The following is a 16,313-nucleotide window of genomic DNA, read 5'->3' as shown; positions in this document are numbered from 1 at the left end:
CTGAAACGTGTAATATGGCCTAACTACCTAGCTCCCTGCTCTGAGCACCTCAACGTGCCTTACAAGTACTCCCCAGTGCTATCATTAGCCCCATCTTACAGATAAAGAAGCTAATACAGCAGAAATGTGACTTGTCTAAATATGAATTATCTGTTTACCCCTCTAGAAACAAAACCCAGGACCTCCTCTACCAGTCACTGAAAAATCACAGATCTGGACGAGGCTCATGAGGGCATCAGGAAAAGCAAATGCCAGAGGGAATTCTGACGGCTCTGGAGTGACCCCAACACTGAGTCTCAAACACCTTGGTGGTCTACGGGCATCCTCCCAGGGGTGTAAGGAGAGATAGCTAAGTGTGTTTTGTAGACACTGGCCGGCCAATTATTCCCAACAATCTGTGATGAAAACAGGACGAATGTTCTCTCCCGCCTCAGCTCGTCCCAGGTGGAGCCAGGTAAGGAAGCCTCCAGGCGGACCAAGGAAAGGACGGCGATAAGGGCGAGCATCAAACCCGAAGGACACAGAGACGCGCCCATGATGGAAGAACGTCTGCACACACACAGTACTGGCTCAGGAGCTTCTGAAGTGATTTACGGGAGATTCCCGTCCTCAGCATTACAGATCTCAACTCCATAAAGCCTGGTTGCTGCTGCTGCTGCTAAGTCACTTCAGTCGTGTCTGACTCTGTGTGACCCCAGAGACGGCAGCCCACCAGGCTCCCCTGTCCCTGGGATTCTCCGGAGTGGGTTGCCATTTCCTTCTCCAATGTGTGAAAGTGAAAAGTGAAAGTGAAGTCTCTCAGTCGTGTCCAACTCTTAGCAACCCCATGGACTGCAGCCTACCAGGCTCCTCCATCCATGGGATTTTCCAGGCAAGAGTACTGCAGTGGGGTGCCATTGCCTTCTCCGACAAAACCTGGTTTGCCTGGGTCAAATCTCTGCAATTAACAGAAGCAGCATTCTCTCTCCTCATTAAAAAAACAAAAACCACACAACCCTAAGATTTTAACTGCTTTTACTAATGTAGAGACTTCTCCAGTCTGCAGTCTCATATTCTCTAGGCCCGAAGTTGAAATTTAAAACTTCAGAATGTGAAATCAACCAACACCACCCATCTCAAAAATCAATCATTTCCACTTTTAACACAGATGGAGCAGGAAGGTTACAGAATCTGCTAAGCCAGATTCTGGCTAGAGACAAAGTTCAAGATTCATCACTGAAAAGCAAGAGGACACACTGGAGCTCATAAAAACAGCTGATGACAATATACACCTAGCATAACGCTGATATGGCTAGGATTACTCATCTTGTACTTTGGTGCGGTCCTCCCTTCCAAAAGTCAAACACAGGTTGACTACACATCTCAGAACGGGATGAATGCGGCAGTGCTGGAAGTCACATCTATACATTCAGACTATCCCACATCCAAAACGTTCTTTCCTTCCCTTCCCGTGATTACTTATCAGTACAAACTGTAGTTAAAAAGGAAAATCAAGACAGGCAGACTAACACGTTTTTAGCATAAAAGGCTGAGTTGCTTCCATTAAGTTTATTCCCCTCAGTTACTCGCCTCCTTGCAGGTCTCCTCTTCACAGGTCTGGCTTAACGTGGGGCTCCTACTTCGTTCATTTGAGACACAGGACCACTGTCCTCCAAACCCTGATGAGAAACCAACACAGGCCTCCTAGCCCTGTTCTCTTACCTCTCTTCTATGTCAATGAGAAACACAGCATCCGAAAGTTAGCACGGGCTTTCTCTCCAGCCACCCGATCAGAAGCGCGCTGTCCTGGGACAAGGGCACTGCCAGCGCCGCTGTGTACTATACTGGTTCAATGTTTTGACAACGTGTACAAATCTTAAGTCCTTGGAAGTGTTTACTAAGGAGTTGGGACTGGTTAGCTGGGAAAATAATTATGGGAAATGGCTTTGGGTACACGAAGGGTACATGAAGTTAGCTGATTCAATGACGCTCCCAAGTCCAGACCCAGGAGCAAACCAGGGGCAAGGAGGAGGGGAATTATACATCAACACAGAGGCTCAATACAGAAATAAACTTTTCAGCAGTATGGGTGGTAGGGATTCTCAAAATCTCCAAGTGACCAACCAGAGGCTCACACACTAAGCAGTGCTTTTAAAATTTATTCAACTAAAAACTTCATGATTCCTCACACCTTCTCTTACACAAAGCTCAGTAAACTTTAAAGGCCTTGAGCCAAAAGTCAAGAATGAGGAGATAAATAGGAATCCCAACTCTTTAAGGTAACCTCTATATAGACAACTCCTTGTTGTCTGTTTCAGACACAAATCTCCTTGTAAATACTTCTGAATGGGATCAGATCTATTAATGATAGAGTGATCATTTCCAATGGCAGTTGTAAATACAATCAGGTTGCTGGAACCAGCAATAAACTTTAAGCAAAGGTCTCACCTAATTTTCATTAATAAGCTGGAAAAATGTATTCAAAACAAATGAGAGGGCTGAAATGAGAAGGAAAGCAAGGAGGTGATGAAAAAAGAATGGAGGGTGGTGATGATCAAAAGCAGCACTATTTTAAAATACAAGCATGTGGATGTGTGCCCTCAAAAAGCTCAGAAGGCTGCACGAGACATTCTTCATTTAGTGCATAACTGAAAACAAAACAGAGTCCCTACATCATACACTGTTAACTAACCTCTCCTGGGTGTTGACCTTAGATGAGGAATGAGAAAATTAAATGGCAGGCCTATTGGTGGGTTATTGGGAGGTAGGGATACTTTACGATTTTCTGTTCAAAGTGCTTACAGCAAAAGGTGACTTTTAAAAAGAAAATACTGTAAAACTCTGACTTCAGTTTCTCTCCACTTCAAGTTTCAGAAGCTAAAATTTCACGACAATTCAAAGGGGATAATTTTTGATGTCAGTTTTGACTACATTCAGGAAACATAATCACACAGGTAAGCTTTTAGTCAGTAGCAGCCAACACTCCCCTCCTCGGGGAGAGGTGCAAATATGTCCCCCCTTTGCAGTTGATGGCAAACTTAGGACTGGTAAAGACATCACAAAAAGACAAGCATTTTAGTTCTCTTTGCCATGTGTACATGGATGAAAGAAGCGTTCAAAGACCCTAAAATGTCGAGCTAGTCAAAAATTTAAATCCAGATCAGAGAAACTAAAACTAAATATGAGTATAGCATTTTCTCAGTATTTGGCACTACTTTCGTAGGCTCAGACTCCTAATAAAAAGCATGCCAAGTGTACCACACCCAGAAGAGAAAACTAATACCCTCTTTGTGCAGTCCAATTTTGCTTTTTTCCTGTCTTCCTCCACCTCTGATTGAAAGAGCCAAAATGCATACTCCCACACTATCACAGGAAACAAAGCCAGGGAATTCCATCTAAAGTGAAGGCGGTCAAATTGCCAAGCATGCCAAGCAGGATGTCAAAAGCCATGCCTCGTGTTCAACCACACAAAAATACTACTAAATATATCTATAGCCAGAATGAGTTACTGTAAATCCAAAAGCTGTAACCTGGTGAAAAAAGGCAGAAGGGACATTAAACTCAAAAGGGTTTAAGCCTACAGAGGGGAGCTGTCCCGGCTGACTTTCAAGTTCATTTGCACAATAAATGCGGTCTGACACGTCATTACGCTCTTCTCGGCGGGCCCGTGAGCCGGCAGTGTGTCCCTCCCAGGGCTGCAGAAAGGTGGCTGCTGGCTGGTTTCAAGCCTGAGGAACAAGACAACAGCCCAGGGGAGCAGGGACAGCTCATCAACAGAGGTGAGCTTTTCTGTAAAAGGCAGGTGGAGGACTTGAAACTCTGCTTAATAAAATTCAATGTCATTTTTCTCAGTGAGTCCCTCAAAGAGTCTCAGCAAGCCACCCAGAAACGAGTTTAATGGCGCACATGATTTAAGGGGTGGGGGGCTGTCTCCATTTCCAATCCCAGGGGTGGATTCACAGAGTTAAGGATCACAAAGACTTTAGACATGAATCCCTCTGAAATGGTTTAAGTTTTCCTGTTATCCTTCATTACTTCTTCCTCCCAGCGCTCTTTTAAGAGTGATTTGAAACACAAATGGAGGTGGGGAGTGTAAATGAGGCATAATTGGCGGCCCTGAGTTGTCAATTGCAGTGCAATCGATCTCCGCTCTAAGACTTCCAGAACTGAATGTGTTTTCCCTTTTCTCTTCTTGGCTTTTACACATAAATACAGGCAGAGGTAATGGGTAGTCTAAGGACACAGCCATCAACAGCTTGTCTTTGATTAAAATGTCTCCATAATTTCATCACAAAAGAAATTAAGCAGGAATTCCTTCTAGGAACACATTCAGCATTTCAAGTGACTCAAGATAGTTTACACTATTCAATGGGAGCACATGGCACAATAATCAGTATTTTTAATTTTTTTCATAGAAATATAATTTAGAAGGCATGCAATCAGAAAGTAGTAAGGTCTGAAACTGACTGACTTCAAACATGCACCCTCCTATTGTTCGTGGAGAAAAAACCACTCAGCATAAATATGAGCTGCCTCCATATCAATATCAATATCCCCTCCATTTTATTCTCTATCCCCTACTCTTCAGCTCAAAATAAAGCAATCACACCAAGGAATGCAAGGCACAAACTTAATATTCAAACTACTTACCAAATGATTTGTAACTCAACTCGGCTGAACAGATTAATTTATTACTGACTAGAGTCAGACACCACAGTGAGAAATTCAGGCTGAAAAGACCATGAAGAAGGGCAGCCTCTGAAAGGATGGTGACAGACAGGGAGAGTAGCGCTCCAGCACAAGGACCCACCTAAACACTGAAGCGTGGCCAGAGGAATTCTGGAAGCTTCTGACAATCATGCTTCTAAAATTTTATTTAATAAAGTGACTTCTGCATTTAAAAAAAAAATGTTCTTGGTACAATTCATTATCAAAAGTATCAAAATGGCATTTCAAGAAATACACAGCACTTTAAGGAAACACCTCAAGAATACTGGAATATAATATCACAGGGCTACAATAGAGCAGGGGGATCACAGCTGGAGAAGTACTCACTACAGAAACAAAAAAAACAGAATGTAAACTGCATCAAAATGTGCCTCATTACAGGAATTTCTAACTCTAGAAAATTTCTTTCTTTGGCATTAATTTTTTAATTATCCCACTTATTTCAGAAGATAATAAAAACAACAATAAAAACCATTATAGTGACCCTCTTCTAAAACAGGTCACCAAATACTGTGCTTAACATCAGCGTTCCATCATAACCTGAAAGTCTACACATTAATGCAAATGCATATAATAAATATAAACCCAGGCCCTATGTTAAGTAATTCTACTCCAGGAATTTGGGTAACAAGAGTTGGAGTATAGGCATCTTTCACATTCAGTGGATGCAAATGTCACAATGGGCTCCCAAAGAGAAAATTAAATTCCAAAAGGCTGAGGGAGAGAGACCAATACAGTCGCACAGATTAGAGAACTCTCTCAGTCCTGAGGGTCCACAGGACTCTTTCATATTCATTGCATGTAAATTTCATGATGGCATGCATATCTACCCATCCAGAGAGAAAAGGTTTACATTCAAGTTTAGAGAGGTGCAGCCAGCTAGGTTACCGGGTATACAAACAACCTCGGCTGATATTTACAAGTTCAGCAAGTTCCCCTTGGCTACCTCCCCCTCCGACCCCTTCAAGGCTGGCCTTTCGGAGCAGACAGGTGATGCAACGCCTGCCTTTAAGGTGGCTGGGCGTCTCAAGTATTCAAATCACAGTACCGGCGGGCTGAAACCTGACAAGGAACCCTCGCTGGTGTGACAAATTGATGATCCTGCAAATTGAACATTATAGAGTAAAGAACATCTCAAATGCACCTATCTCGCTGCAACCCTACACTAAGGAATAACTGCAAAAATTCATGTCAAAATAGGAGTGCGATGAAATCCACTGTCTTAAGAATCTGCCAAAATAAGACCCTCTGGCTAAACCATATGCAAACCATTTCCTTTTATTTTGCTTCCAAACAACCAAACTGTCTGAGGTATGATATATATTTACTTCTATAGACCATTTCCAGATATTTATGTGGTTATTTTATTTTTTTAGCTTTGAAGGACACACAATATTAACAAGTCTAGGAGTTAACATAATCCAATTTTTTATCTCTCCAAATTGGACTTGAAATTCAAATGCATTTCTTTTCAGGTAGCCTCTCTTCACTCTTAACCCTCAGCATCACTACAAACACACTGCCCCCTCATTCTGTGGGCAGGCACTTCTCATTCAGACAAGAGAGGTCTTCCCTCAAGCCACCTACATGGCAGGCTTCTGAGGCACGATATTGGTGGAGGAAAAGTACTTATTTTTTAATTAAAATAGGAACACTGATATGGGAGGGGGGCACTGCAAAGAGGCAAAGCTAAGTGCCTCCTCCGCCTCTTCCTCCTTCCTTCACAGGTAGGCCTCTGTCTTGGCTTGAGTCCAAATAAGAGAGGGTTAATCATGCTCTTTGAGACTTTTTTACTGCAGGTACAAAACACAACCACCGAGGTCCCCTCCCCCTTCCTGAAATCAGGTTCCTTTAGCTACTTTCAAATTTTTAACTCAGCAAACCAATAATGTAGGCCCCTCACTAGCAGTGCAAAGGCAAGCTGTTAACAACTCAGGGTCACAGCCGAAACAGAAAAACGTTTCTTCTCAAACCCTGACTGTGCAGGCCTGCTTTGCAACAAGTCCTGTCCAACTCTTTGCAACCCTGTGGACTGCAGTGCGCAGGCTCCTCTGTCCAGGGATTCCCAAGCAAGAATACTGGAGTGGGTTGTCATTTCCTACTCCAGGGGATCTTCCCAACCCCGGGATTGAATCCACATCTCCTGCATTGGCAGGCGGGTTCTTCACCACTGAGCCACCTGGTCCTGATTGTTATCAAGTCTCCAATTTAACAAAAGGAAAGATTCACGAAACCATGACCCATTTTCTAGATTCAGAAAGAAACGCAATTGAGAAATAGCCTTCATCAATATAGCCTTCATTTGAAGTCATCAAATGAAGGAAAAACCAATGGACACAGGCCACCGCCTCTTTCCACCCGCTTTCTCAGGACAGCTTTGCTTTTAAACAGGTGAGCTGGGCAGCATCTCCAGAGCTGTTAAGATCATGGGGTTTAGTACTAGATCAGGTCTGTCACTTCAGCCACACAAAGAATAATGCTACAATTAAGACAAGTATCATCTAGGGAAAAAAATTAATCAATGCAAAAAAAGACTTTCTTTTTAGGTCAAAGACCAACGCAGAGATTATTATAGAACCAAATCATGGTCAAAAAGGTGGCAGCCTGGGCATCTCCATGCATGTGGCTGGTGAGGGTTGAAGAAGAGCAGGACCTGTCGGAGGCAAGAGCACATGCCAGGTCACAGGCACACTCCCATGGGCCACGTGCTTTGGAGGTGACATTCTCTTCTCAAATGATGGTAGTGCCACCCACAATCATTAAGAACTGAAGAACTCATATGACTTGGTGTCAGCAGGAACGGGCCACCGTGGAAGAAATGACCTGTCAACCCACAGACCTCCCCAATGACTTCTGACTCTCTGCCCAGGGGGAGATGTTTCACCTCTCTCTCTGCTTATGGAATGAAAGACCAAAGACCTGGCCAGCAATTTTCACCCTCACTCAATCTACAGAAGTTGAGAGGGGGAAAACAATTAAGACTGACCAATCGTTTCCTAGTTGCTTTTGACTAGATGACCCGGACATCGTTAGCAACCACACGAGAGGGATGACCTGGTGTGCTGTGAAAGCTACTTCATCCAGGTGAGTGGTAACTTACTCATTTAACAAAACCTCACAGTGGTGACCTATGTGGTCTATTTTTGCATCACTGTCCCCCTCCCAGCAGCAGGGTATCTTCTGAATAAAGTGCTGTCTGCTACTATAGGTATAAACACACAAGAAAAACAGCTTCCTACATTTCTTCAACACCTATCATTTCTAAAATTGCTTATAAGTTTTAATATATCTGTATGTCTGCCTTTTGATATGCCAAGAGTTTTTACGGTATAAACCTTTTAGTTCACCAAAAGGCTAGTCAGATTCACTCCAAGTGTTCTGAATTCATGCAGTTATGTCCACCTTACTGACATCAATTTTGGGTTTAGTCTATCTAAATTTAACCTCCTCTGGATCTGTTGAAACACCTCCTTATAACTTACTTCATCCTGTACTTGGGTTAGTGGATAAAGATATAATATAATGAAAAAGTTATTAAGGATATCTGACATTTAAACTGCAAAGCAACATAACTTTCACTCATAATTGCTTAATTGCTGTAGGTTTATGTAAAAACTGATAACTTCAAGATTTCTCATTAAAAAAAAAAAAACTAAGAATTACACCCAATCATCTTTCTTTGAATCACTCTGTCCCCAGGACACTGGGCATGAAAGTTGATTTTAAAGAACCAAGTAAAAAGCTAAACATTTTATAAACCTCTACTAGTCACATTAAGTCGATTCTGTTCCACGCAGTACCAAATTCTGTACATCAGTTTTAAATCAAATGCAGCACACTGTCTTTAAATCGCATTCCATGGGCCTCTGTATTTACACGAGAGCATATTTCTGAGAAATTGTATTTAGAAAACTAAAAATGTAAGCCTATTTTCACAATTTCTTATATTACAAAAACAAAGATACAATCTCATAGAAAAATTTGGTTTATATTATTTTTATGATGTATATAAAGTCCAAGTTCAGTCTGACAGTAGACTCTGCTTCCTATACTTTTCAAACCTTCCCTATGTGCAGCATATATCCATCTCACAGAGAAACTGTGCTTCCCTATTTTCACGCCCTTATGAAGGCCAACCCATCATTCCAAAAATAAATTTTAAAAACTAGGATTGATGGGAAGATGGATGTGCCAACAGACAAACATATGATAAAGCAAGTACAATAAAATGAAAAAAGTAGAAACTAGATGACAGGTAGACGAGTGTTCAGTAGAGAGTATTTTATAATGAAATTTTGGGAGAATAACATTCCATTTTCAAGGTCCACCTCAATGACCAACCCAGAACTCCACTTTTCTCAAAGGCACTTAACCATGCTAGCACGTATCATAATATTACATGTCACATCTAACCTCCCTACAGGATCCACATCTGAATCATTTTTTAATCAAATGCCTCTAATATAACAACTTACGCACAATAACCATTCAACAAATGGGAAGAAAATACTTTGACTACAGACTGAAAATAATCATTGTTCTTTAATAATAAAAATATATCCTCATGTATTACATGAGAATAACTGCAGATTTAGCTTTCCAATTTTATTGGGCCTAATACCAAAACTAGTTCACTTTTCTTTCTTTTGGTTACAGCAAAGCTACATGAGGACTGGTGGGAGGGGCTGGGGGGGGGGGGGTGACCCAAATGCCTTCCAAGTGGCAAGAATAACTCAACCCAAGACTCAGTACTTTCAGCACTTAGCCCACAAGTCCATAAACCATCGACAGACTGAGTGGAGTAAACTGGGATGCCAGTGGAAAAAGAAAAAAAAAAAAGTTTTGTTTTTTTTTTTTAAAAGGTTGAACAATATGAAATCACCAATGTACAAATAAGCATTTTCATGTTTCTTGTGTTTTATATGTGACTACAAAAAAAAGGTAGTAATTGTCTTCGAAGACTTTCTGTGCCACTGACTTGAATATTGTTGGTCCTCATTGGTAATTAACAAAAAAAAAGGAGGATCCATCAACACTTGAGTACATTTATACATTTGTGCACAGAGTATCCATTGAAATAACAAGCCTTTACCCCTCAGACACAGCAAAATAAACACTTTCAAGTTCATCTGGTCCTCTTTCGTTCACAACTGAGTAACAATCTACCAACTTAAGACCTCTGTGTACACCAGGGCAGGTGGGGGACTGGGCAAGTCTTTGCAAACTGTTACTATGAAGCACACCTTGAACTGCAGAAGCAGGGCTGGATCTGCTCCTTCAACGTGCAGCACAACTATGCAAACTCCTCTGCTCTCCCACACCACGGGGCTTACACAGCCTTTCTAAGAGGATCCTAGGAAGCCCGAAAGTTATGGCACACAAAGACCAAAAAAAAAAAAAAAAACCCAGCAGAGTCAATTCCCGTGATGCCAGGGTACTGGGTCATTTCCAAGGGCAGAGGGTGCCAGAAAAATGCAAACAGTTCAGGCTTCCCAAAGAAATTCCAGGCTAATACAGACGTTCTCTTAGAAAGTCAACCAGAACTGCAGTTTAGGAGCTTGGATCAAGAGGTTAGAGAACAAGGGCAAGCAAAAGGTTGGGGCCCTCCCTATCAGGGATTCTAAGCAACCACTGAGTATTCACTTCTCCCTCCCCATTTCATGGGGGGGGGGGGGGGGTGCTCAGTGGCTCAGTCATGTCCAACTCTTTGCAACACTATGGACTGTAGCCCGCCAGGCTCCTCTGTCCATGGGATTCTCCAAGCAAGAATACTGGAGTGGGTTCCCATGCCCTCCTCCAGGGGATCTTCCAGATCCGGGGATTGAAACCACATTTTTTGCATTGGCAGGCCGATTCTTTGCCACTGCACCACCTGGGAAGCAAGCACTTAAAAGATCCCCTCGCAGTGCATGATAGCTGGCAATACTTCTGTCCATTGCCAATGCCATAGCCTTTAAGTAACTAGGGGCGGGGGGGGGGGAGAATCTCAACAAACATTAACATTTTTTAAAGTTTACATGAGACACGAGAATTTAAAATGCCCCCTTTCCAGTATTCACGTTTGTCACTTAAAAAAAAAAAAAAAAAGCTGAATATCATTCAAAAATAGAAGCCACCCCTCCTGCCGCATCTCCCCAAGGATTTACCAGAAGACGGAAAGTAAAATAAAAATGAAGCTCTTATGAGGGACAATTAAGTATTCACATTTGACATCTATTTGGGAACTTCTGAACAAAACATCTGAGCCACAGACATGTTCACATCAGGCCCACATAACAAATAAGACATCACACTTCCCTGCATTAGCCCCTTTCCCAACTCTCTTTCCTCATGCTTCTTTCCTCAGACACATATATTGAGATTTTCGCCTGACTGTAAAAAACGTTTTCTTAAAGGTTAATTTCAATAATCCTCACAAGATTCTGTCAAATATAACTGTGTAGTAAGAAAGCAGCCATCAAACCTGCCATGGAATCTCTGTGGCTAAATTACTCACCTGCAGATTGAAAGCCCTTAGAATAGAATACATAAGAATTTTTAAACATTATGAGAAAATGCACCATCAGGTCACAGACCAAATTAAAGAAACTTCATTCCAAAATGAAGACTATCTCAGGTAGCTCATAGTAAAACAATTTTAACAACTGTTAGGTCTTACTGTTGAAGTAAGCTATTAACCTATATTAAGTGTTCCAAACAATTTCAAAACAAAAACAAAATACAGAGCCAGAACTCACAATATTACTTCCCAAGCTCTAGAAAACTTTCTGTATGGGAAGAGAAAAAAAAAAAAATAGATCATAGAAATGAAGTTTCACTATTTATAAATACTGTACATGGCTTAAAAGATCCCGGGTTTTCCAAAAGTCTCAGCTTCCACTTTGTGTGTAGCCTTATGACAGCTCTAAGCAATATTCAAACAAGTATAGAGAAGATTTGGCATACCATTCCTACAAATACAAATGCATATCCCACAAATACAACCAGTCTTTAAGGAACTAAAAGTTTCTGAACTTTTCAACAGCTTTCCAACTATTCTGTCCTATGCAAATCACTTTCAAATTCTCAGGCAGGCCTCAGGAAGTAAAGCACAACAAACTATATTTAATTAAATATTCAATCTAATTCCCTACAGTAAATCACAGGAAATAACTTAGTTCCAAAGCAGCCTCTCCTAAAGCAGTCAAGTTTGGGTTATTTGCATTTTAGAACTGAATTTTTTTTTCAAGCTAAGTCATAGTAAAATTTCTCCTTTTTATGAATCTTTAAAACACAGTGAGTCTTTCAGATCTGAGAGTGAAACTTGGTTTTAACAAGTAACTCATTTTTATGAAAACTCCAACCAGAAGATGAGTTATGAGTTAGAAAACACTTCAGGTTGTTTCTTTTCTTCTTAAAATACCCTTTTACTCAAAGTGAAAACGCACTTGCTGTAATCTGACTTGCACCAACTGACTGATACACCTGAAATATTTCCTCAGTTGAGAATGGCAGCCTGCTCCCGCCCAAAGCCCCAGGAGGTTTCTACTGGGAGCTGCTACTGATGGGAGCCACCACTGGGCCTCTAATTCTGGACCAATAATTCTTACTAACATTTAACAGGTCTTCCAGCTCTAAGCAGTACATTTTCTTTAATTATAGTTGCATTTGGGAAAAAAATTAAAACAAGAACGAACCTAATATAAATGGCTTGGGGGGGGGTGGTTTTAGCCTTAGAATCTTTTATTTTTAAAGCACTTAAAAAAAATAAAAACATTTAAGTTATATTCCTAGTTTAAAGAATGTCTTAAGGCTACATGAGAGGCGAAACTAAAACTAATTCCCAAACTTTGCCTTCCCCTATCTTCAAAGAAAGGCACTCCAACAAGCTGAAGTAGGCTGTATCCATTTCCAAGGACATGCAAAAACGGTGTTAAGTACATATTGTACTCTGAACGATTAAAAAAAAAGGGTTTTTTAATGGCAAATGCTTTATAACAGCTCAAGCAGAATTAATAAATAAGTCAAGTACTTAAATTCAAATGTTAAAGTAAAAGTGAATTTGGCAGACATCCTCTATTTTCTAACTTAAAAGAATATACACTGCGCATAAAGTACAGAGGCTCTTTACCTTTTAGAAGCGCTTAGTAAAATTGCATGTAATACCTATAATGAATGAGATTATATGTGAGGCTTTTACTCTAAAAATCACTTCGGAAGAAATAAGATCCTGGCTCCTTCTCCACGAGTTTCAATACGATGTGATTAACTTAACCTTTCCGACACACATTAACCACTGGGATGACACTGTATGTAAAACAACTTTGGCGTAACAAGTGCGCAGCAAAGAAAATTTCTATGCTGTACATACAGTCCAGATGAGGGGTGAGGAGGAGTCTGGCTCAACTACAGAACCTTGACATCCATCCTTCCACCTGTGACACTGAGCAACTGCCAGATTCTGGAAGCCGTAGGGCGGACGGAAGGTCGGTCAGCCTCCCCTGAGCCCGCCCTCCTGAGCACCCCAGGGCCTTCTCTACCTCGGAGGAGGGATGGACCTGACCCCTCCAGGATCTCTCCTGGTGGGTATCTGTCTCTCTCTCAGAAAAGCAAAAAGGGCCAGAGGCACTTCATCTACAGGGTCTCCATCGAGGCAGGAGGTCCCTCCGGTTCCCTAGATTCGAACCTCCACTCTTAACTCCCCCAAAATACTGGTCTCAAAGCCCCCTGCCCTGCCTCTCGAATCTGCACCTCCGTACTAAGACGGAAAAGCAACAGGGGACACATTTTCCCAACCCCGGTCATCCAGGGGAGCCTCTCTGTGCCTAATTAAAGGCCTTGAGCCCAGGGCGAGGCCAAGTTTGCGGGGCACTTCCTGGCGCGGAGAAGCGCTGGCCTCGCCGCCCGCGGCCGGGGCCAGGCGGCGCGCGCGGCCAGAACGCGCTGGCCCTTTAAAGGCGCAAGCTTCCTGCGCCCGCGGCCCCTCCCTCGCCGTCGCCAGCTCCCGCCCCCGCCAAGGGTCACACTTGAACTTTAGCTTGCCTCGCGCGGCCGGGCGCCGGCGCTCCGCCGGTGGTGGCCGCCCCTTCGCACGTGTCGGAGGCGCTACCTCTGGCTGGGCGCGCCCGGCCCCCGGCACTCGAGGCCACTTCCAAACGCAATCAAAACAAAACAAAATGCACGCGGGCCTCCCGAAACTGCGCGGTCGGCCCCACGGGCCTCCCGGCTGGCGCCCTGCCGTTCCCCTCCACCTGCAGCTCCGTCCCCGGGCGGCGGGGCTCTGAGGCCCCCATCGCCGCGCCCTCCTCCGCCCCGCGCGGCGGAAACGGCTCCGCGGGGCGTCCCGGGGCTTGGGGGTGGGGGACGCCCGCCGCGTGGGCGGCGGGGAGCCGCCCTCACCCCCGATGTCCTGGGGGATGGGGAGCGGGAATATGAGCAGCGACTGGAGTCCGCGCAAGCCTCGGGGGAACAGCTCCCAGTGGACCCCCCGCCCCACCCCTCTCTTTCACGGGCGAACTTTTCTGGCCGCTCGGAGCTCCACTTCTTGGCGTCCGTTTCCTCACCCCCTCTGGTCCCAGCGAGCCCCTTCCCGGTCCCGCTCCAACTCTCACTAGAGCGCGCGCGCACACACTCAGTCCTGTCCCCCCACCCCCGACGGGTCCCGGGCAAGCCCACGACCCACCTCTGCCACTCTCGCCATCACCCTGCACGCGCTGCCCGCGTGCCTTGCACTTTCAGGCCAAGCGAACTTGCACCGGCGAGAGCCCCCCCCCCCCCCCCCATCCTCCTCCTCAGCCCCGCCGCGACCTCAGGCGGAGGCCGGCTCCCCCGGACACCCACCCGCCCCTCCCGCTTCGGCCGTGCGCCCGAAGGCCGCTCACCTTCCAGCCCGCCGAGCTGTTGCTGTCGCCCTTATCCTTGAAGTAGGGCACGCTCTTGACCATCCACTCGTAGATCTGCGACAGCGTGAGTCGCTTCTCGGCCGAGCTCTCGATGGCCTTGGTGATGAGGTCGGCGTAGGACAGGTTGCCCCACGCGTTGCGGCGGGACGAGCTGCTCTTGCGCGGCTGCCCCGCGAGCGGCCCGCCGGCGGCGGCCGCGGCGGCGGCGGGAGGCACGGGCGGGTGCTGCGACAGCGGGCCGGGCGGCGGGGGCTGCGGCTGCGCCGGGTGCAGGCAGCCCGCCTCCGGGCCCGGGAAGTCGCCGCACAGACCCCCGGTGGCGGCAGCTGCGGCCGCCGCTGCCACCGCCGCCGCCGCCGCCGCCGCCGCCGCGGCCGCCGCTACGGAGCCGGGCGCCTGCTGGAAGTCCCCGCTCTCCTCCAGCAGGCTCAGGTTGCTCATGAAGTCGGTGTTGACAGCGGCCGCCGAGGCCGAGGGCAGGCCCGCGGCGCCGTCGGGGTTCGCCGCCGCGCCGCCCGACGGCGCCGGGCTGGAGGTAGCCGAGTTGGACTGGCTAAACTCCGGCCGGGGCAGCGGCCAGGTGCACGAGCGCGGCCGGGGCAGCGGCTCGAAGTCCGGGTCGATCTCCACCACCTGGGGCGCTTCGGCCATGGTGACCCCCCCACCCTTCCCCCAGCCGCGGGACTTGCCCAGAAGTGAGAAAAGCGCAGCACCGGGCGGGGCGCCGAGGGGAGAGAGGGCGCCGAGAGCCGGTCCGAGATCTGCGGGAAGGGGTGAGGTCGGTGCAGCGAGCGGACGGAAACCGGGAGGGAGGCGCGGCGGAGTGGAAGCGCGAGCTCAGAACTTAACTTCACGGCTCCGTCCGCATCTAGGCGCCTCCGGGTCCGCTGCACTGACTGGACGGCAGGCCAGAGTCGTCGGGGCCCCGACAGCGCTGGCGTCGCGCTCCCAGCCGAATGAAGGGCGAACGGACGGACGCCGCGGGCCGCTCGCTCTCCCCGGGCGGGCGCGACCGCGGCGCTGCTGCCTGTTGAATGCGGCGGCGACGGCGGCAGCTGCAGCGACTACGCGGCCGCCTCGACTTACGGGATCTGCCGCCGCCCCCCGCCGGCGGCGGCGGCGGCGCGCGCGCCGGCCCGCCCCTGACGGACGGCCCCCGCAACCAATGAGAGCGCGGCGGCCGCGCCCGGGCCGCCAATGGGCGCCGGTCTGGGCGGGGCTCAGTTTTCCACGGGGAGGCGGCAGTAGGTTGGTGGGGGGTAGTGGGGTGTTTTTCTATTTCACATGAACACTCTCCCTCGCTCGCTCGCTCTCTCTCTTTTTATTTTTTTGGCTCTCTGTTATTATTTTCTGGTAATTCTCGAGTGTTTCTGTGAGTCTCTCGCCCTCTCAGTGTTTTGATTGCTAGGAGGCAAACCAACGTGGAGGCGGCGGCGACACTTTGTTTACTACTGAGGAGCCCAGCCGAGTACTCGGGAAGCCCGAGTGCAACGAGCCGCCCGCTTCTCCTCGACCTGCGCTCGGGAGCCCGAAGCTGGGCCGGGCGGGGGCCGGGGACGCTCGGCGCTTAGGGGGCCGCCGGGTGGGTGGGTGGGCGGGCAGGCGGAGGTGGCCTCGTCGGAGTTCTGCTCACTCGCCCCCTCACGACTCCGCCCACGATTTCTCTGCAGAGAAACGTGGGCAAGTCGGTGGGTTTTGTTTTTGTTTGGTTTAGTTGGGTGTTTT

General features: G+C 46.7%; 1 protein-coding gene across 1 annotated transcript in view; it reads right to left on the bottom strand.

Annotated features, from left to right (window-relative positions):
- Nucleotides 1-15,685, bottom strand: part of FOXO1 (forkhead box O1) — a 92,469-nt gene extending 76,784 nt beyond the window's left edge. Inside the window, exon 1 of the mRNA XM_070471307.1 lies at nucleotides 14,568-15,685. Within this exon, the coding sequence (XP_070327408.1) occupies nucleotides 14,568-15,239 (672 nt within the window). The 5' untranslated portion in view covers nucleotides 15,240-15,685. The remainder of the gene's footprint in view (nucleotides 1-14,567) is intronic.
- Nucleotides 15,686-16,313: the final 628 nt, after the last annotated feature.

The sequence above is a fragment of the Odocoileus virginianus genome, chromosome 8 (assembly GCF_023699985.2).
Source record: "Odocoileus virginianus isolate 20LAN1187 ecotype Illinois chromosome 8, Ovbor_1.2, whole genome shotgun sequence".
Lineage (NCBI taxonomy): Eukaryota > Metazoa > Chordata > Mammalia > Artiodactyla > Cervidae > Odocoileus > Odocoileus virginianus.
This window is presented reverse-complemented; position numbering and strand designations above follow the sequence as displayed.